Raw genomic sequence first — 22,477 nt, forward strand, 5'->3', positions numbered from 1 at the left:
TCAGGCCTCAGATGCAGCCACCTGAGCTGGCTAAATGATATGCACCAGGTTTCAACTAACACTAAGTTCTCCGGAAGACAGGTGATGTAGTATAACAAGCTGTAATCTCTGCTTAGGGAGGCGGTCGGGTTGAGGTCCCATGTGAAAATCCAGAGTGCGTGTCATTGAAAGAAAACGTGTTGAGATGAAGTGGTATTTCTGATTGGGCCCATTTTCAGGAATTATTCTGATTTTGCCGCCTTCTTTACTCTCACATATTTCTTCACAGATATGTCCACTACGTCTTTGACCTTGGCAACGGGCCGTCGCTGATGAAGGGCAACTCAGACAAGCCACTCAATGACAACCAGTGGCACAATGTGGTGGTGTCCCGGGATGCCAGCAACGTGCATACACTCAAGATCGACTCACGCACCGTCACGCAGCACTCCAATGGAGCACGCAACCTGGACCTCAAAGGTAAAAGCTATCAGGCTCTCAGTGATACATTCTTTCCAAAAACATTACTACTGACAGGAAATAACTGGTCCAGTATCATCCTTGGTATGTCCCTGAAGTGTGTTTGGCATGTGGCCATGAACACATGCCAGCTCAAATCCATCTAAATTAGACCGACTTTCAGGATCATGGCAGCTTTTAGAATAAGTCTGTTGCACATCTGTTGGTTTTCTTAGTCACTGAGTTTTTTTCAAAGAAAACAGTTGTTCCTAAATAACTGGCAAAAACACAATTGTCATAACAACTGGTTCTTTTAGCACAGGTGGAACCCTCTACTCGACTCTTTAGGTAATACTCTCCTCCAATAAACATCACACATTCGCCAAATAAAATTTGCAGAAATGTATCCGGCCAATAAGGATGTTCCTACCTGAATGCAGACCCATAAGAGCGACAGGGCCCCTAGGTAGAGGGCTCCACGTGTGCTAATAGAACTAGTGTTACAATATTGTAACCTCCTTTCTATCTCAGACATGCTCCACCCTTGACTAGACTCTATGGGTAAAGTGGAGCCTGATGAATGAACGACATAACATCAAACTAAGCCCTTTTACATAAACAAGGATAGCAGACAGTGATGCGTCTTATATACTGTGTGTCAGCACATATTCAGGTTGACACGTCCTGATTCTCGTGTTGTTTATTGTAAATAAATAGAGCACAACTCTACCTCTGTATTTTTCTCAGGTATTTTTTTCAATGCATACTTCACAGAAATGACTCAGCTTTACAGGAATTTGCATGTGCTTGCTTGAATATATGCACTGTTTTTTGGTCAAGGGCCGGGGATAAATAGAGAAAATTAAATGATGCTGCCAAATGTAAATGTTCTTCCCAAACAAGAGTGGACAGAAGGTGAAATAGAACTTAACGAAGCCCTGGCAGCTTCTATGCCTACCTATCCTCTTCACCTTGAACAATGTTCCTCCCTCTTTCAGCAGATGGTTGGCCTTACAGGAAAAAGACAATATGAGTGCAATATCCTCCACCAATTGGTATCCCAATATGAACTAAAACTAACATCACAGTCCAAGCTAAAAAAAAAGATTCATACCAGAAACAATAACAGCTTATCACTTCATCCTCCTTCCTTTTCTCTTTTTTTCCACTGTCACAGTGGGTACACTTGACTTTTAGCCACAATATAATGACTATCTTTTGATGGAGACACCTTTACTTCTTTGACTTTAAAATGCTCTGCCCTCGTGAATCATCTTGAAACAATAGCCGCGGGTACAAGGCACTTAAATGCGAGTAGATATGTCTGGTGTGCTGGGAGACCGGGGCTGGAAGCTCCGGTAATTGTAAGCTCCGGTAATTGTAAGCTTCAGACCTCAGAAGGTTTTCTGATGTGTTATTTGGATGCTTTAAAGTGGATGCCTGAGATGCGGAAGAGTGACAGCAAAAAGTAGAAAGTCAAAAAGACAGAGAAAGTTGAAAGAAAAACCAGAGGATGTTGATAGTGGACAATGTGGACCAATGGTAGCATCACCAACACGAAACTCTTTCAAGTGTCTGTCGGGAGTAATATTACAATTATCTCTGGATTCACTTTGATTTTGTCTGTCATGTTCCACAGTCTGGAGGGCTCTTGGGGCTACTGCGGGTTGTTGTGCAAGACACATCAGAAGTCAGGGTGAGCCCATGGGGCCACTGAAGGATGTGAGGAGTCAAAAGATCAAAAGGGCCCCCAAGGTTTTTTGGGAAGACATCATTTATTGACAGCCTTTTTTTTGGATTTGTCCTTTGGGATATGCATAGTGCAATTAAAAAGGATAATCGTAATGTTGGGTTTATAGAGGAATGGCTCTATGCCAGTGTCCTTATGCTGGGTTATAGAAAAGGATACTGAACACAGAACAAGCTTTCATAAGCTGGAGACACATGAAATGAAGAGTGTAAAATTAGACACAGTGGCCCTCATTTATCAAATGAACGTACGGCAGAAAAATGTGCGTACGACCATTTCCTGGCAAATGTCGGCATTTATTAATTTGTATGTATGCTACTCGTATAGGTCGAAACAACAGCCTTCTGATCCACAATATCACCTATAATGCGAGGGGCTGCATTTCACGGCAGGGGTGCTGAATACGACACAACACCTGTCCAACACTGCGCACACGCGTCTCAGTGGAGCGCTGCTTTGGGTTGACTGCCTCCGTTATTCTTTTGCCCACAGCGTTTTTATGGGCCCCTTTTATTCCACTCTTAAGACTGCCAAAAAGCACATCTTTATTTTGCTCCATCTCCGATGTCAGGATGCCGATCTGTGTGTTGGAAAAGTATATTTTCTAACAAGGGTTTCCTCTCTCCATGTTTGACCTCAGTGGGCGAGGCCTCCGAACCAGGAATATTTAAGGGTGCAACGTGTTAATGACGATCGAATTCAGCCGCCAGCATTTATCAAGGCCCGCTCATTCGTACACTGAGATTGGTCAGATACGAATGTTTCATAAATCACACGTCGACCAATTCTGCGCTCAGATCTGCGCCCGTTTTAACGCAAGATTGATAAATGAGGCCCAGTGTGTTTAGCAATGAGACATGTGATTAGCAGCCTGCTCTCACTAAATGTCATGGTGAAATGCAAATAAAGTGTACCATGCACATGCCCAATTATGTTATTGTCACATATGCTTTGGAGAAGGCCAATATTCATCACACTATCTGTGTACTCATTTCACAAGACTGCAATGACAATAGAAGCATCAGTAATTATCACACATAATGAGCACTTGCTTTGAAGGTTTTTGAATATAGCAAGCTGCAGTTTAATATACAGTATATTCATTACAACTTGTTGGTGATTTTTAGATAAAACTAGTTGCGTGTTCATCCATGCACTCCTTGTGGCATATCTACTCTGGCGATCTCTTTCAGTAAATGTAGTAATTGATGTCTGTAATTAGTAAGTATTTTTTGGAATCGACTGCTTCTGTCTAAGCTGCTGCAAAGACTGCAGTCAATCAACTCTGAGACGGTAGATGAGGTTTTTAAAGCTGAGGTAGGCATTTGTTTTTTCTTTGGTGTCATTGGGCAAACATTCCATAATGACCTTTTCAACATAATTCAAGTGTTCTGAGAGAAGACGAGACTTATGCAGCTCCTCTTGGCTCTGTGTTCATGCTTTAGAAAATCTAGCCTGTTACAGGAAACTGTGGCCAATCACAGGTACTTTCAGGGAGAGGGCATTTTATTGGCTGGTCTACAAATGCCGCTGCGCAAAGTCCCTTCAGAAGGTGAAAACCTAATTCAATGGTGGAAAATCCTGCAGAAAAAGTTGCTGTCCCAGCATCCAAAGGCTCACAGCTGCAGCAAATTATGGGTGATGTTCATGTAGCTTGCTACAGCCTTGAATCACAGTATGTCACCTCAAAGGGAATAACTGGCCTACAAGTTTGCAAGTAAACAGGACAGAAGAATTGAAGCTATATAATGGCATCACATTCAGGATGATTAAAATAAGAGACTTGTCGTACAGGTTACTGTATGAGGGGAGGGATTTAGGACAGAGCAGGGAGAGATGCAAGAGGAGGGCTGTTTAGATGCACCTTAATCAGGACCACAGACTGTATATAAAGATGGCCGACATGAAAGCTCCCTGAAAGTGCAGCCAAAACACTCTGATAGCCCCCTGGTGGCGTGCTGCAGTATAGGTAATAAGTCTCGCCTCCCTCATGTAAGAGGATCGGACATGGGCCAAACTAAAACATCAAAGTACACATCAAATCCATTTTCTCCCAAAGACGGTTTTGTTCTTTTAGTTCTGATCATGCTGAAAATGTCATGATTGACAGCCATTATGTGATTGACTCTGAATTGGACGAATGTGTGTATGGGTGGGGCAGTCTGATCACTAGTGCACAGACTGTATTTATTTACAGTGTAGGATCAGGACCATTATCCTGCGTAATCCCTGTCTTCAAGCTGGCCCATCATATGCAAACATGTTGAACTGTGTCCTTTCTAATCAAGTAGAAGTGCATCATAACAACATCCCCACACAGAAAGCATACACACACTCAGCTGTCATTATATTTTACAAAATGTAAACATAATCTGTTATCTCATTATTGGCAAGAGCAGTGTTCTCCAAGCAGTTCAACTGGTGTTAGCATCCCCTCACTCAGCTCGAGTGATTCATAGACAATTGTATCTCCTTCTTATAAAACATCACCAATCAAGTGTGCAGCAACAAGATCCCTCAGCTGTCCACCAGCTGGCCCATTTAATATTCAATACTACACACCCCATTGAATGATTTGTCTCACAAATGAAAATGAAGGCAGACGTTTTGCCTTTTCAGTGCCCAATCAACACAGTACACATGGCTGGGAAGTAACCCTCCAACTGTGTTATTAATCTGGGAGCCACTGTTTAGAAACTTCTCCATTTCCAAAGGTCCTTTTCTTTATCAGAACAACTCTGGCCTGCAGGGGATGGAGGCTGAGGCAGCTCAGTGCTAGTGGGAAGAATAATAGTTGTAAATCTGCTTCAGAGGACGTTAGTGGGGAAAAAGATGTCTCTATCCTCAATTCCCTGCTCTAATTGGGCATTCAAACCTTGCTCTGTAGGGCTGTGACCATTCCCCTACCAAAATATCATCCACAACTCAAGCACTGTAGTGCCATAAACACTAAAACAAAGTGTGAAAGTGAAAAAAGACTCTTGACGAATGCATGAACATATGTTCTATTAAATACAACACTCAGAATTTTTCTTCCCTCTTTCACACAAAGTATGCTATGTACGCTTTTCTGACTGTTCAGCAGTCACACCCAGTGTTTGCAGATCAAACACCGGAGAAATGGCAACAACAAGCCATTTCTCACAATCTCTTAGCTCTGGTTTTAACACCATTTCTGCATGCATTTCAAAGAAAAAAACACAAAACAATTTTCCAAGCTTTATCTGTGTAATTGCTCAGAGGAAATGGGGAAAATGGGTTTTGTGCTCTCCGTCTTCCTTCGCTTTGTTTTTGGACAGGCAAAAAAATCTTCAAGGCATCCCTCTTTGTCAGATAAAGTATGGCGAGGGAACAACACACACAGACCCCGAGGAAAGCTCTGAGTGGATCTATTTCTGTATAGTGAATGCCGGTCTCAGAAGAAGACATGTTGAAAAACCATACAGAGGATATGGCTTTGTCATCCTGTTGACAACCTGGAGAACACAGTGATGGATAGGCTTGTTGATTGTACAGTGCAACGCCGCTTAAAAGGATCCGTATCAAATATGCCAGAGAAGTTTTGCAATATGATGCTTAACATGATAATACAGAGAAAATCATTGAGGTGAAAAGTCCCATAAATCACAAAAAGCTTTTTTGTACCAAACACTGAGTGCAGATTTTTGGAACTTGTGCTAGTTGATTTGGATATGGAAAGTGTCACACACATGCAGATGTGGCTGCAGTAGCATTATGCTAAAAAAAAATGAGGAGAGGGAGAGAGTGTTCCTTAGTCCTTAATGCATATGTTTCACTAGCATAGCACATCATTATCAAACTAGGACTGCTCGTTCGGGTCAATTTATTCCCACACTTTTTTTTGGAGGCTCTCTGACTTACAGGGCAATAAGAGTGGAGCTTCTTTTATTGAAACGGTCACAGACAAAATAAAAAGAGCATGTCAAACAGCATTGCTAAAGCTGAAAATAAGCATGCCAACTAAAACTAATTGGAATCTGGCATGTCATACCTGTCACATGTCCTCAAAAGACATTGGCCCTCATTTATCAAACGAACGTACGGCAGAAAAACGTGCGTATGACCATTTCCTGGCAAACGTCGGCATTTATCAATTTGGACGTGAGCGGGAGCTACGATCAAATCTCACGTCTGGTCTGAGATCGTGTATGCAAATTTCAGCCTGTGTATTTGCGGTGCAGCACAGCAAAATCTGGTTGAAAATAATGAACAAACCTCAGCTGTCATTAAGCATAAGCAGTCACATATTAGGAACAGATCAAAACGGATTCTTAAAACGAATAAAAAAAAATTAAATTGAGGTTAGAGCAATTGATTGTACTCATGTGCGTCTGAAGGCACCATCCATGAATAATTACGCATTCATCAATCGCCAAAACTACCACTCGATAAATGTACAGGTGATTTGTGATGCCAAGCTGTCGCTTTTAAACGTGGTGGTCAGGTGGCCAGGGGGAACACACAATTCTTTTAAATATCAAAACAGCTCGGCTCCAGCCCCCCGCAACGCCGACATTGAATTAATGAATGAATGTGTTGGCGCGTGGCTGCAGCAAGACGCACTGCAGAGCCAAAGTCATCTCCTCGGTTAGTGGCTACCCTAGATAAATTGCATTAAATCAAACAAGGTATCAGACGATTAACATCTTGGTATGGTTCTTCTAGTCGACAAAGGTATCCCCTAACGGTATACCTAATAACCCGCTGGCAAACCCTGCTACAGAGCAAGAGCGCAGGTGTTCCCTGCCGTGAAATGCACCCCCTCGCATCATAGGTGATATTCTGGATCAGAAGGCTGTTGTTTTGACCTATAGGAGTAGTTTATATACAGCTAACCCACAACGGTCAGACCATTGGTTACTTACAGTCTATTTTAAGAGTTTAAAATCACAAACTTGGATAATAGCGAACACAAAAAAACACTTTTTGTATGTTTTGTGGAAATGTACTGCAGCCATAATTACCAAATGAATGAAATGGATCTTTTATATATCCCAGTTTTTCTTGCAATTAATAGGTTCAAAAGTGTGTTTTTAATGTGGTTACCTGTATATAAGCTACTCCTATAGGTGGAAACAATAGCCTTCTGATCCACAATATCACCTATAATGCGAGGGGGTGCATTTCACGGCAGGGGTGCTGAATACAGCACAACACCTGTCCAACAGTGCGCACACACGCACACGGGTCACAGTGGAGCGCTGCTTCGGGTTGACTGCCTCTGTTTCCATACAGCATTTTTATGGGCCCCTTTTATTCCACTCTTAAGACTGACAAAAAGCACATCTTTATTTTGCTCCATCTCGGATGTCAGGATGCCGATCTGTGTGTCGGAAAAGATTCTTTTCGTACCAGCGTTTCTTCTCTACATGTTTGACCTCAGTGGGCGAGGCCTCCGAACCAGAAATATTTAAGGGCGCAACATGTTAATGACGATCGAATTCAGCCGCCGCATTTATCAAGGCCCGCTCATTTGTATGCTGAGATTGGTCAGATACGAATGTTTCATAAATCACACGTGGGTCCTGTCATACGACCAATTCTGCGCCCAGATCTGCGCCAGTTTTCACGCAAGATTGATAAATGAGGCCCAGTGATACTATCCATAAAAGTATATATTATGCCCATGACCTCCACAACTTCATATAGTTGGATGAAGCAAAGGAAATGAATACAATGTGTGTCAGCTTTTTGTTTTTGTTTTAGGAATCATATATCTGGCTAAGATGTTCACCAGTGGGGATCCAATACAGTATAAATTGTTATCGGTTAACAACAGCCCTTCCCAGGCTCTACTTTGCTCCAGTAAAATTGTAGTTAATGATCTCTGAATGAATTCAAAATTGAAGAAAGGATGTCCTTCATCAAATACATTTCCTCCATCTCTGCAGGAAAGTATCACAGCCTGTTGTGTGATGCTTCATGTTTAGAGGGCTGCTTTGCCTGTTTGAGTAGTGTTTTTAAAAAAAATTTTGCCACATGGAACTCAGGAGGCATTAGTTTCATTCTTTCACATTTATTGTGTGAAATGTTTCATCTGTTCAGTACAGTGTGATGCAGATTAGGTTTTTCAACATGTTTTATGCTTGCCATTTGATTACTTGTAGCATTTTAACATTAATAATTATCACATTTGTTTTGAGTCTTCAGTATACTTAAAAAATAAAATAAACAAGAAGATCACAGGGAGATCACAGGGAGACAGGCAGCCTCCTCTGGAAGATAGCAGGAACAATTAATAGCAGCATGTTTTTGACAAGAAGCAATAGGGTATAAATGATCAACGTGGTCTCATGGGAGGGCGTATAAATAGCACGCCACTTTTCATGACTTGCATGACTTTTCGCGTGCATGTCTACGCATATTGAGCTTTTCGCGTGTCATTTAACGCCCGTAGTTCCCCAGGGTTAGGGTTAGGGTTAGGGTCTGGGTTAGGGTTAGGGTAAGGGTTAGGGTTAGGGTTAGGGCATTTCACGCCCGTTATTTCAGCCATCCTTCACATGAAATATTGATTTAAAAACAACCCTCTGACAGAAAGCTCCACCACTTCGTATTTCTCCGGAAAGTAGCGGAGAAATACGAACACGTGGGTTTTCCCTCAATGACATTTGTGCGTGAAATGACAACGCCATCTCTGCACTATACAAGTCAATTGAGAGTACATGGCGTGAAATGACACGCAAAAAACATGACACGCGTTGTAATTATACGCGAGATGGCTTAAGAGAAATAGCGTGTCATTCACACGCCTTTTAGTGAGACCAGGCTGAAATGATATGTCTTCATTTTGAGGATTGCTCACACCAGTAATACCACATGGGGAAACAGAGTCTGGTTGTCTCCATTTGTTTATGCTAACCATGCCAAGGTAACAAAGTTAGTATAAGAATGATACATTGATCATTCAATTGTTAGTGCACATAGCACCTAAATTAAACCAAGGACATGAAATGTTAATTAGTGTATGTACTCTGACTGAGTCTTCCGTCATATCCTCTAGCAGATTTTATCAATCCAAATACTGTATCATAGTATAATACTTAAGTGTTGTAGATTTCACACTATTACATTATTAACATAACATACAAACTGTAAAGTACAGACCTTTAACCACCAGTTATGTTCTTTATTATTTTTGGAAATCATTTATGTTGGAAATCAGTGATTTATATCCCCTATGCCAAAACCGTTCAATGCTAATTCTTGCAACTGGAGCAATTGATTACCGAAGTTAGTCAAGTAAACAAATCAGAAAACTGCAAGTTTCAGCTACTGTCTGCTGTTACAGTACTGTATTTTCTTTGTAAAGCTGAAGTTGAAGTAAACAATGTTGGTCATGTGGAAGAGGAAGTAAACCATCCACTGCCTAAAGGGTAATGCCCTGCTTCATTATAAAATACAGTGGTATGGTAAATGAGGAATAACAGCAGCAGTTGCATATATCTTATTGAGAGTTTTTCAGGTTGATAAAATGCAGGAAGGAGGAATAATTTGCTGAGCAATATTCAGACAGTGCCTGTCCCTTCCTTTTGAAGATGCTTTCTAATGAGGCATACTTGCATCGAATTGCACAGAGATGGCATTGAATATCTTACATTTTTCAACTAAAGCAGAACAAATTGAAACACAATATAGACTAGAGGTATGGCAAGGGAGAGTGAGGAGATGAGAACGCCAAACAGTTATATACTTTTTAACGAGCTCTACTCTTTCCAGCAGTGAAATTGTGATTAGCCGTTTGATCACCCCAAGGCCAATATCAGTGTCTGACAAACTTAGCTAAACTAGTCGCTTCTAGATCTAATCCTCTATAGTACCACTTAATGTGTAAAAAACAACTACTTTGTGTCATGACACACATAAAAAGAGTGTCCCAAGACATAACTGATTAGTGGGCGATCTGTGAGGTTCACGTTTACATGCAAACACACTTATGTTTATAACCTTTATTTAAACTCGGAAATATATTGAGGAGTTAATTAAATACTGGGCCAAATTCAGTGTCAATAGAGGGAACCTGCAGTGTAAGCCAGTCCTTGAACATGTATGATAGAGACTTGCATTTACGTATATTATTTATTTTATATTTAAGACACTTAAGAGTTAATATAGGATGGGAAGAGGCCAGTGAGAGCTTTAAAACTCTGTCATAAATGAGCATTAGTATAAACCTTATTTAGAGACACGTACAGTGTAAATGTACGTGTTTTGGTTAGGTATAACAGACAAATAGCCCCAGGTGGAAGACTTTAATTTAAGGCAAATGTATGAAAATAATTTTTTGAGGGAACATATTGAAAATTGAAAACATATTTTCTAGGATTTCAGACGTTGTCTTCCTTTTTAGAAGTTATTTATAATGCTACAGTATCCTTCTTTATAATACTACAGTATCCTTCTTTATAATCAGCTCAAGATGAGTAACAGTAACAGCCGCTCTGAAGCTGCTGAGTTTCTCACTCAAGGACATTGCGGCATGGCATATATTTAGTAAAAGGGGGATTGTACCAGCCTCCAATAAAAGGAACATGATTTTACCCTGACACAGCTCTTGTAAGAGTTTATACAATCTCAATAATATGTATATGCTTTCCACTGCCTTCCGTCATCTGTCCATCATTCAGCCTTGAAGGTACTATTGAAAGGGTGACACTGGCATTGAGCACACTGTCACCAATGCATTAACATTTTCACTTTCAAAGTGAGCCTTCACTGAGGGTGGACATAAGACACAATCTATTCTATTCCTGTGACAATATACATGCATTATCACAACCTGAGGGGTTTCCTGTCCTTCCATTGTATTGTGTGGAGAGAAAATGTCATTACTATAATGCCATCGTCTATTCCCTTATGTAAGAAGAATACATGTCTACTATTGCTTCTTATTATCGCCCTCCTACATGACGGCATGTCAGTGAGAAAATGGGCATCACTGAAGCTGCAGTGCAGATCGATCAAGTGAAGGACAAGGCAGAGATTTGATCAAACGGATGATATCCATTGTCCAGCAATGACAATTAAAAACCTATTAATAATCTACTTCAGCCAGTAGAATCCAGCGGCAAAACCCTGCATCTCCTTTTTTGTACACCACTGACATGTATTTCTTCATGCATGTTTATGACCTTGTAATCTTTAGAATAGTTGCAGCCTTGAGTGTTAAAATACTTCAAGGTCTTATTAAGCTGTCAAATTTCTACATCAGCTGATTGCTGAAACCATTGTGGATGTTTCAAACCACATCTTCTCTAATGGTCACTGGTGCTGGCTCCATGAAACCTCTATTTTGAATTCAGTGAAAAAATATCTGAATGTCTCTGCCTTAAATACAAAGCTATTTTTCCCCTAAAATACATGTTTCCAACAGCTACTGTCACTTCTACTGTCTTTCTGCAGTTTAATAGATTTTATAACAAATCTATGAAGGCTTAAGGAGGCATATGATATCACAATCACACATGAATATACCAGTGTTCCAGCGTTCCCTTGATACTTGTTAGCTCAGAGTGTTAATGTAATAAGTGAACCAGGTTTGGAAGCAAGTTTATGACTGAAATCTGATGATGTTTTGAAGAGAAGTGAGAGTTAAAAACACATGTACTATATTCAGTTTCCTCTTTAACACCACTTCAGTTTGCACCAGGTGTGAGACAGTAAACAGACAGAGAAGAGGAAATGTAATAAAGATCTGCCAAAGCAGAGCCTGGACTGATTTGCATAATAATAAATAAACAAATCACATGCAGCATAACTGGATTTGCTCCTCATGTCAGAAATTATAAATGTATGTTTCTTTAGGCTCTTGCATGGCACCTCTGCATCAAACACTTTAGGAGCACAGGGACTGTGAAAGCAGTCCAGTAATTTGTCCTAATCTTTATCATTAATGTTTCCAGTCATTAACACCTACCTAATTATTAAGTTTTATCAATCAATTTTTAATCACCATTATCAAACAAAGTGCCTCAATAGATATCAATAGATCAATTTATTTAACCAACTCTTAATTATCATCACTTGTTGTGTAGTGAGCTGGAAGTTGTTTTTAAGTCAATATGGCAACAGAAAAGGCTGTCTCACCTTGTAGATATAACTCAGCCCAAATATATGTCCTTTACTCAGTCCTATAAAGCCTCATCTTGCCTCCCAGACTCTTTTTGTTTCCTTTTTTATCCATTTCCCTCCCATGTCCTTTTCTATCACCTCTATTTTTCTGCTCAGTGTCAGTGCTCTCTCAATAAATGATGGGCTAGGTAGCTTGAGTGCTGCAATAGAGCGGTGTGTCTTTGCTTTTTTCTTCCACTGACCTGTCTTACATTACAATTTACTTTGCCATTACTCAGAGCTTTGGCCATTTTCCCGCCCACCCTTCTCCTTTCTGTCGCTTCGTCTCTCCCTTTTGTCAAAAAGCCAGCTTCCTCACCAGAGCTGAGATAGAGGCAGTGTTTCTTTAACAAGGCGTATTTGTACGTATATGTCTGCACGCAGTTGCATATGTGTTTATGATTCAGGCACTCTGCAGACTCAACTTGTCAATTAACTCCTCTAAATGAAATGGAACTAAAATGGGTGGATACAAAACTGAAATTATTTTCAGGATGATGTAAACTGATGGAATTGTAAGCCCCTTAATTGAATAGATATTTCCCCAAAAATTAACCAACAACAATCCCAGTTTTAATAATGAGTTAACATGATCATTATTCTATTATCAAGCAAAATTTCCAAACAATCAGTTACTGGAAAACACCATCAGTCAGTGTGTATTATGCCAGTGTCAGTGGGTAATAATGTGTTCACTTGTTGTAATCATAGTGTTGTGGGTCAGTTTGTTCAATTAAAAACACCCAATATTTGGTGGAGAATGTTTTTTTTCCAGTTGACATACCAGTATGCAATTATATCACGCATATACAGTAGCAAATACATTTACCACGTTTTATGTAAGACTAGCTGTTGGATTAGCTAGCTTTTTGTAAAAGTTTTAATAAGAACCATAAAACATAATATGGTGGATATGGAAAAGATAAGATACAGTATGTACTGTATGAAAAGAGTATAAACAATATATGCAGAGTAGCCTAGTATAAATATAAATACACTTTATGGAAGTTTTGAGCAATATAGACATTGGTTTAAATGATTTGTATAGATAAATGAAAAACCGTCTGTTCTCATTCACAAGGGCATCAAAGTACTGCTGTTCTGTCAAAACTGTGGTATAAGACACCCTAGAATGAGAATGGGCGAGAGAGAGTGGTTTTGTTCCCTAACCACATATTTTTGTTTGCATTCACAATGTTAACCAAGTGTTCTCCGTGTGACGAAATGGCCGTATGTGCCAAGGTGGGATGAAGACAGGTGTGAATAGATAGGAATGCACTATAGGATAGATGGAACAGCGGTGCTCTGGGAAGTGGCATTGATAACAGGCTGCTTTCAGCTCAGAAGCTGAATCATCGATGTCCTGCTGTTGTGGTATAACAGTTCTAGTTTGCAGTGGACACATTGCACCTTTTTGGCTTCTTTTTAAGTGTGAAATGATCCCAAACTTATTCTCTTCCTTTTTTCCAGATATAGTGGGGTGTTTCTGCAAAAATGGTCCATGTGGAACAATGATCCCTGCGCTGAACAGTCCACATAACGCTCCAGATAATAATGAATTGAATCATCGAGGCAGAGATTTTGCCTCGATGAATTTTTGTTAACTAAATTGTTTCAGCCCTAATTGTGATAGATGCATTTGTTTGCAGGTCTTCTCCTCCATCACCTTAGAAAGATTGTGAAAGAGATGTTAAAAGATAAAAGCCTACCTTCTTCCATTACACAATTTTTCACAACTATTGGGGGAGGCCATCATTGAGTGTGGCTCGAGACAGAAGGAAAAGAACAGCAGGATTCTTTAGATAACTCAAGACAGACATGCATTTTTCATGCAATGTCAAAGGGAACATTCACCTAAAAGAGATAGCATAAACGTTATTTTGATGAATTATACCTAGGTTGAAGTGAAATTGCTGAGCTGTTCAATGGACGGTTAATAGAAAAACTGCTAGGACACTGTGACAGCGTTGAATTTTACTCTAGGGTATAGGTTTATTGTCTGACTCACAGCTGGAATATCTTCACTGAGATCAAAGTGATTCAAATGGAATATCTTGAACAGCTGTGAGTCCAAGACCGACTTCAAAAAGTGTCACCTGAGGAACTCATCAATTCAAAATTGCAGTCCATGCACATTCAACTTCTGCCAGTTTTAAAACTAGACCAGGCTAGAACGGAGTAAAGCACAGAGAGTAGGATGGGAAGGGGAGATAAAGACAGACAATGTGAGGATATTCTCAGTGCCAAGAGCTAGGGTGGAAAGGGTAAGGGCAGGGAGATGAACACAAATATGAAGAAATGGAGAGTAAAAGATAGTGACGGAGCAAAAATGAGAAAAACTGAAGAGCAGTGGAAAGGGGAGAGGCAAAGCAAAAGGACACTCAATACAGAGTGACATTTTCGAGAGGGAGAAAGGAAGCATGAAAGTGTGTAATGATGCCTGTCCGTGTCACTATACAATCTTTTAGAAAGAGTCACCAGCACTTGCACATATCCAGAGCCCTCTCAAGGACTCACCTACCAACTGATTGTGTTCGGGTCAATGAAACCTCGCCATGGTGGCAAAATGAAGCATGTTTTATTATCTGTTTTTGAGTCAAAAATGTTGAATTCAGGTCATGTTCATTTTTTCTCATGTAGTGTTGCCTGTAGTTCAGGCAACACTATGCTGTAAATGATAGTGGTGCAGCTAAGACACTTTAAATATTGTGTAAATCATGTCATCAAGGGGTTTATTAACTGCATGTGCAGCTTAGACATAAAGCTGATATTTGTGTTCTCAGGTACTAGATAAAACAAAACTTGTGAAAAGTGATTTCCAGTTATGATACTAATGTTATCAAAATATGATTTAGTTGCTGGACACATTATGGCCCTGGAATCCCTGGAAACTAAATATCCACTTTTCTGCACTCAATTGGATTCCATTAAAAATAGTATACTGTTGCTATCAGTTAACGGTTGCCTGTGCAACTTGTTATTATTAACACTGGTGGCTGTCAGTAGTCAGCATCATGACGCTCATGGTCAAATGCTGGCACTCTGTGGGCACGAGCATGACAGCTGCCAAAACAGAGAGATTGAATGATGTAAAATGAATTCCAATCATGTTTAGAATAAATCCCTCCATAAGTTGCTAACATGCATGCTAACATTAGCAGCTAAAACCACAATATATTTCACTTATATGTTAGTGTTTCCTCTAGGGTTATTATCAGCACCAGGGGGCAAAGAGTTTTTTGTACCACCGCAGGCTGTGCCTCTGCTACACACACTTTACAGAGGTCGGCAGCCCACAGAACCTCAGGCAGAGTAAACCTCAGCACTGGGGTCATTTGGATTTCGTTGGACAGACACTAGCCAATCGAAAATGATTATCCATCACTGTGGTAACCAATTTTGCAGCTGTCTGGATACTGGTCATAAGCAATAATTACACAATTTAGCCATGAAAGTATTTAAAGTCGGACGGACCAGTTTGTTGGTTCCAATCTCATTTCAAATCAATAGCAAGTTAGAAATGAAGTTCTTTCTCTCCAACTTCTCTCTTGTTGCCTTACAACATGCTGGATTGCAGAAAGGAAAATTAGTGTATGACCAACACAATCAAACTTGAGAAGCTCAGTTTCATGCTCAAGTAATAGCTGTGCAATATTTAAAATAATTTACCTTTTCCTAAGCATACGTAGTCACAACCAAACAAGGACTTGAATATTAAGGAGTTATTGCTTGATTGGAAAGAACCTTGTGACAGCATGCAAAGTATATGAAGACACGGCAAATTGTGCCTTATTGTAATCATTCTATGTTGCATTTCCACCAATTGTTTCCAATTACTCTGCTTACACATTTTTCTCATTTAGCTGCCAACATTGACAAAGACGCTTGTATTCATTACACCACCTGTGGTTACAATAGAACAGAGCGGGCATGCACCTGCTAGTGAAAACATGTCACTACAGTATCAAATGATTACAGGTTTAGTTGCATTCAGTCTTTTTTTCCTTGCAGAGTTCAAAACATATTTTACAATACTGTTTGCTTTGAGAAACCCATCTAGAACACAGAGACAACACACGCAACATTATTATACAACCCATGATTTAGCATCAGCAATTAACACACAAGCAGCGTCAACATTTATTCACTACACCAATCGTCTTGTTTTGGCATCTTTGCAGATCAGAGCGCCTCTGTTATTAGCAATCACACAATCCCTGCATCTTCCCGCTGACTGCCATTGTCCAAGCCCTGCTTGTAACACACCGCCACTGCCTAACAGTCGTTCCTTTGTACATCCCACAGCATATGCGTGTGTTTCTCCTCAGCAACGAGTCACTCTTTGTCAATTAAAGACAGCATGGGAGCAACACAAGCAACAGAGAGTGGAGAGAGTGAGGACTTGAGACGGAGGCAGGGAATGTTAATAGAGCATTTAATGAAAGTTAATGGTTGGCTTTGGGTTTGCCAGGGAATGGGCAAGAAGGAGTTGATTATTGTTTAGGGATGAGACCAAGCGGTGTGCATTCCTGGTCAGTTTGTTTTTTAGCCGCTGAGGTGAGGATGAAATCCTGGTCTTGTCTCGAGTTGACAAGGTGTAGTGACCAAAATGAATGGATAGTCCAACCCTGCATTTTGATTTTAACTTGATACACCAGATGGTCTGTTACACATAAGCATCAGACAAGCCCTCATTGGAAACAGTTTGGAAATGGGAAGGCACTTTCAAAAAATATATAGCAGGTGATTGGATAAACCATCTGTCTATCAAATTTTTTTTGCTGAGGCCTGTCAGGAGAAGAGTGAAAACAACAAGAACACAAGTCAGTGCTCTTCTTTGCTCATCTTTCTGATATGATTTTATATAAAAGCTGGACGGAGCTACTGTGACCACCATTTTAAGCTGTCGCCATCTTATTTTTGTGAAACTGAACGAGACCATATTTGCGGGTGGAGCTGGGTGGAGCGGGCGGAGCTAGGAAAATGTTTACTAAGGTAATAAATCAAGTGAGAAATAGGCTCATTTACCCATTGACCGAACAAATACAGGTTACAGTACATGCACTTCCACATTCTATGGATATTACAGACAGTATTGCTGTATCTACACTAACCTCTTTAGGAGCTGCCGTTTTTGAACGAACAGTCCTCTCTCCCTAACACAGGCCCATAGCGCGACACTCACAGTTCAGGACATAATTCTTGTGTGATTTTTCCACAGGAGCTGCAACACTTAAGATACTTTTCAGATTTTGAGATGGATATATATATATATAAACCCTGCCAAGGGATTTGAGGAAAGTAAACTTGTAAGGCATCACGAAGAAGGATGATATTATTAAGCCAGTGCTCATATGTGCTAGAAATAAAAGACTAAGGGCACACTCACACCGTCCATCCGTACTGTGCCCAAACAGGTTCCACGGGTAAAGCCTAGTTCGTTTGACCAGTGTGAGTGCAACCGCACCGCGCCTAGCTGCGGCCAGCTTGCCGGCCACGGACCGTTTGGGAGAGGTGGGGTTTTGTAAGCGCGTTTACACATGTACGGCGGCTCTGACGTCATTTTATGACATTTAAAACAATGGCGGCGAAAGGTTCACGTTGGTGTGATGTGGAGGTGGAGTGTTTACTGCAAATTTGGACAGATGAAAATATTCCAAAACAGTCGGACAAGACGCACAAAAACTCTGAGGTCTATGGAAAGATTTGTAAACAAAGCGACGCGTGATGACGTCAATCAATGCTTGTGACGTGTTACGACTTGATGACGTATGGACAGGTTGTGTGAGTAAAAACGGGCCTGGGTCGCGGGGGGAGAGGGAGAGGGGGACTGCTGTGGGTCCTCAGGTCATCCATACATCTCCTTGATAACTCATGCGCCTTTCAGACCAAACAGAGTTTGAGCTGCACCCGCTCATGTCTACTAGGATGTTGCGGAGGACAGAGAAAAATGGCCGATATTTTGAAAGCTTCTAGCAGGACTATTGTGTTGTTACCATTAATGCATCATCTGCTAAGAAGCATGCATTAGCACTAGCCCTGCTATTAAGAAGAAGAGCAGCAAGGAAGAAGAGGGTGGGCTTCTGAGGTCTCAATACAACCATAAACTTTTGTTGTACAGTTCAAGGAACTCAGATACACATAATATCAGCATTTCCTCCATGTTAGCAGGCTGGATGTAAACAAAACGGTCTGGGCTGCCCCATTTCTGTTGCCTGTGTAGGTATTCGTCCAAGAGCGGCAGAGCCATTGGAAATAATGAGTTTTAGAGTGCAGCGGTACCATTTACTCATTTGGTTTGAAAGGCCCATCACAGATCAAATTTAAAGATTAACAAAACTGGATATATGAGGTTTTCCGGCATGGAAGACGAATAAAATCGGATGTGCTGTAATTCACTGTAAACCCCTTGGAAAATGGTGCATGTTGAATCCGTTTGCTCGTCAAGATCGGGCTGTTACAGGCTCTCCGGATCCCATATGATATCATCCCAACTCCTCCCATCTGACCCTGAGAGGTCATTATGGTAACCATAGAGATGTGAAGGTGGTGTTCTCTGGCATAGTTTTTGGAGGCTGTAATTGGTCCCGTCTTGTCGATCGCTTTTAGCTCTTAGGCATTCATCACTGCTGGGACAGCAGAGCAAGACCAAGACATAGTTTCTGTCTGGGAGGAAAATGGTTACTCATCGTTCTAACCTGCCCACTTCCAAAACTGTAAGCCAAAAAAAAACATGGTTCAAGTTCTGCACATTCAGATATCAGACTTATTCATATCACTTATCAATTAGGAGTATAAGTATACTTATAAAGACACTAAGTGACAGTACATGAACACTCAAAACCCGATTAATTTCTCTCAAAAAATATAAAAATGGTAAAAAAAAAATGTTTTTAATAAGGAGCAAATGTTTTATTTTGTTTTGTTTTGCTATTTCTTTTATATTATTTTGTGGTGGTTGCTCTACAGTATAAATACAAATTAAATCATACATAATTAGTTTGGGTTAAGGTGCTCTGCTGCATTAAATCAAGTATCTAGCACCACTTGGATCACTGCTTGGTATGCCTTTGTGAATTTCTCATATGCTAACTTAGCTGCTAGCAAGTTTTAGATGTAAGGAGGTGGAATATCCACAGTAAACATTTCTAACACCACTACAGACGTTTTGCATTTAAAAACAAGGTGGATGAGCTGTAATGTATGCTGCGGAACAGACTGCTTATTGCTCAAATGATCAAGGAAGTCAGAACTTTACCCAAAGAAATCTGTTATTCAAATGAAAGTATCCAACTCCAAAATTAACACAATGAGAGTCCAGTTTACTGAGTGGGTGTGTGTACAGTATGTGTTCAGTATATTGATTGATCTTCTGAAGACTTCACGCCACTGAAGGAAAACAAAACTCGCATGACTTATTTTTACAGTACATCTGGCACAGCCCTCAATCTTCTCTTGTCTACCCCAGTTATGCAGTCAGCCAGTGGAATCACAAACATGCTTTTGACATCTGCAGGAAATGTGCGGTTTGTTCTTTGGAGATTAACTCCATACCAATAATTTCATATTTGCTAAATGGTTCTTTACAGCAGGGATTTCAGGACATCACTCAGTTGGACAGCTAATGAATTAATTGTATTGATTGTAATGCCCGGGAGCCCCAGCTGGGAAATATGAAGTGTCAAGTACTCATTAATTCCAGAGAGAAGTTGGCAAACATCACTGACTCATTCCATTACACAAAGTCCACATATAATTGACCTCGTGGCTCATTGCTTTTCAGACTGCTAAAGTTGAAAGTTCTGGTTTTCAGCTGTGAAAATATATCTTTTGTTCGTCGGATGGTCCTATCTTTATAGCAGGATCCCCCCTCTGCGTGCACAGGTTATGCTGGATGTTCATTTTATGCCTACTTAAAGATAATGTGAAAGTTTTCAAAATGAGAAATGCCCAAAGCATTTCAAACCCTGTTTATTCATATGCACCTACATCAAAGGCATCTTTGTGTTTTTCATAATTTCACTTGACGTTTTTTCCCCAACTCTGCAGAACAGAATGCTGAGAGAAGAAAAGAGAAACAGAGAAAGAAAATAATTTGGCTTAAGAGTGGATAGATATTTCCTTTTATGTTGTAATGTAATGAGGCCATAATTTTGCTTCAGCACTAATATATCCCAAAACTCAGCTTTATCATCTGGATGAGGACTCACAAATCCTGCTTCCTTCCACACGATAAAGTGCTGCTGTATATGTTCTGTATTTTTAGCGGATATATATATTTATTTATTCAAGAAGAGTATATGGATGCACTTGATGCTGATCATCAGAACATTTTTTACCTCTGCAATTTACCTCTGCAATGACAAATATTTTGTCAGTGGAAATCTCTCAGGAGCCTTCCTCCCAACATTCATATTGCTTGACTTTAAAATGTCAGTTATGTATAGGCGATTGTAATGCTTGCTAGTGCCTGAATGATTTTGGGATTTTTAAGAACACTGCTGATTTTAGAATGGGAAAATTCACAGCTGTGGCAGCTGATATAGTATAAGTTTTTGTACTGGAATGATACTAGACCTTTTCTATAAAGACTCTGCACTGATATGACTCTGCAAAGGTTCTCAGAAGGCTTATTTTTAAACAAAACAACTTTATTAAGAAGAATATTCAACATTAATATATTACACGGTCAACCAATTATAAATTTACCATGAAAATCTATAAACATGTATCACTAAATTGCTGAGCATTAAAATAAAATAAGTTGAAATTAAATGTAAATAAAAATATAAAATGGTGCAGTCATCCGTAAATGAATGTTTCCCTGCAATGTGGCAGAACACGGTTTATCTCCCTTTGATGTTGGGTGTGGATGTGGGGTAGATCAGGTTTGCCTCAGCATGTCCTCTTAGGAGGGAGGGGCTGGCTCCTGTACTGCTACTGTATGTGGTAAGGTAGGTAAGATATTTCTGTAGGAGATCATATTATTTTACATTTAATGTTCTCATTGGTGTGTATGTGTGCCCATAGAAAATGTTGATGTCAGCAGTAACTAAGAAGTCTTACATTAATGTTTACTTAATTGTTTTTTTATTTTATTTTGAGGCTTACTCTCAGTTTGGCTCACCCTACTCTACTTACCTGGACAGGGGGTGGGTTCCAGTGAGGTGAGGCTGAGACTGTAAAATGCCATTTACTTGAGTAAGGGGCTGAGGATTCAGCTTTCATTAGCATCTTTCTGCCTCAGCTTAATTTAGTTTTATAAAGTTTTTCTGGGTTCCATTTGCGTCTTTGTTTCAGTCGACCTTTTGTTACATTCCACACTTTTTTGCAGTTTCTCGTGCTTATCAGCCTGCTTCTACACTATCCATTTTTCAGGTTTTCCTGTGCCAATCAACATCATCATTTTATATGATGTCACAGTGATACACTCACAACCAAATTCATCTTTTTTTAGAGTTCTGTTATTATGTCACTTTATATGAAGCATTAAGATGATATCTCAAATACAGTTGTAAACTTTTGACTGATAAACCTTGTGATTTACAGTATGTCACCTGATTGGAATAACACCAAAGGGATTAATGATATTTTGGGATATATAATATATTAAGAAATATTCTACTTTCTTACCCTGACATTTAAATGTTTGTTTGTTTTGATGTTGAATCATTATCTTACCATTGGGTTTTATCTTCACCTCCCTAATACTGATATGTATATTAATGTTGTTGTCTTGGTTTAAAGAACTCTGATAATCAAAGAGGTTACTGTCTGAATATATTTAACTCTCTGTTTTCTCACAGTTCAGAATTTATTCCTGATAAATCTTAAATCTTTCTCTCTATGTGTGTCTTTTGCAGGGGAGCTGTACATCGGTGGTGTGACGAAGAGCATGTACAGCAATCTGCCCAAGCTGATTGCATCCCGGGACGGGTACCAGGGCTGCCTGGCCTCCGTGGACCTGAACGGGAGACTCCCCGATCTGATCGCAGATGCCCTCCACAGGGTGGGCCAGGTGGAACGAGGCTGCGATGGTGAGTGGTGGAAGCAGATATCCATCACATACTGTACAGACTGACATACAGTAACAGTCCATTTCAAAAGTAGCAGTAGTTTGTCATACTTTATTTTCGCTGTACTCCCATAACTTCTCTTGGT

At 40.1% G+C, this 22,477-nt stretch overlaps 1 protein-coding gene across 1 annotated transcript in view; it reads left to right on the forward strand.

Annotated features, from left to right (window-relative positions):
- nrxn2b (neurexin 2b) overlaps positions 1–22,477 on the forward strand; it is a gene marked incomplete at both ends in the record, with an annotated part of 653,173 nt that overhangs the window by 299,265 nt on the left and 331,431 nt on the right. Inside the window, 2 exons of the mRNA XM_083937460.1 lie at positions 269–459; positions 22,180–22,353. Of these exons, the coding sequence (XP_083793586.1) occupies positions 269–459; positions 22,180–22,353 (365 nt within the window). The remainder of the gene's footprint in view (positions 1–268; positions 460–22,179; positions 22,354–22,477) is intronic.

This window comes from Echiichthys vipera (genome assembly GCF_963691815.1).
Source record: "Echiichthys vipera genome assembly, chromosome: 22".
NCBI classification, from domain to species: domain Eukaryota; kingdom Metazoa; phylum Chordata; class Actinopteri; order Perciformes; family Trachinidae; genus Echiichthys; species Echiichthys vipera.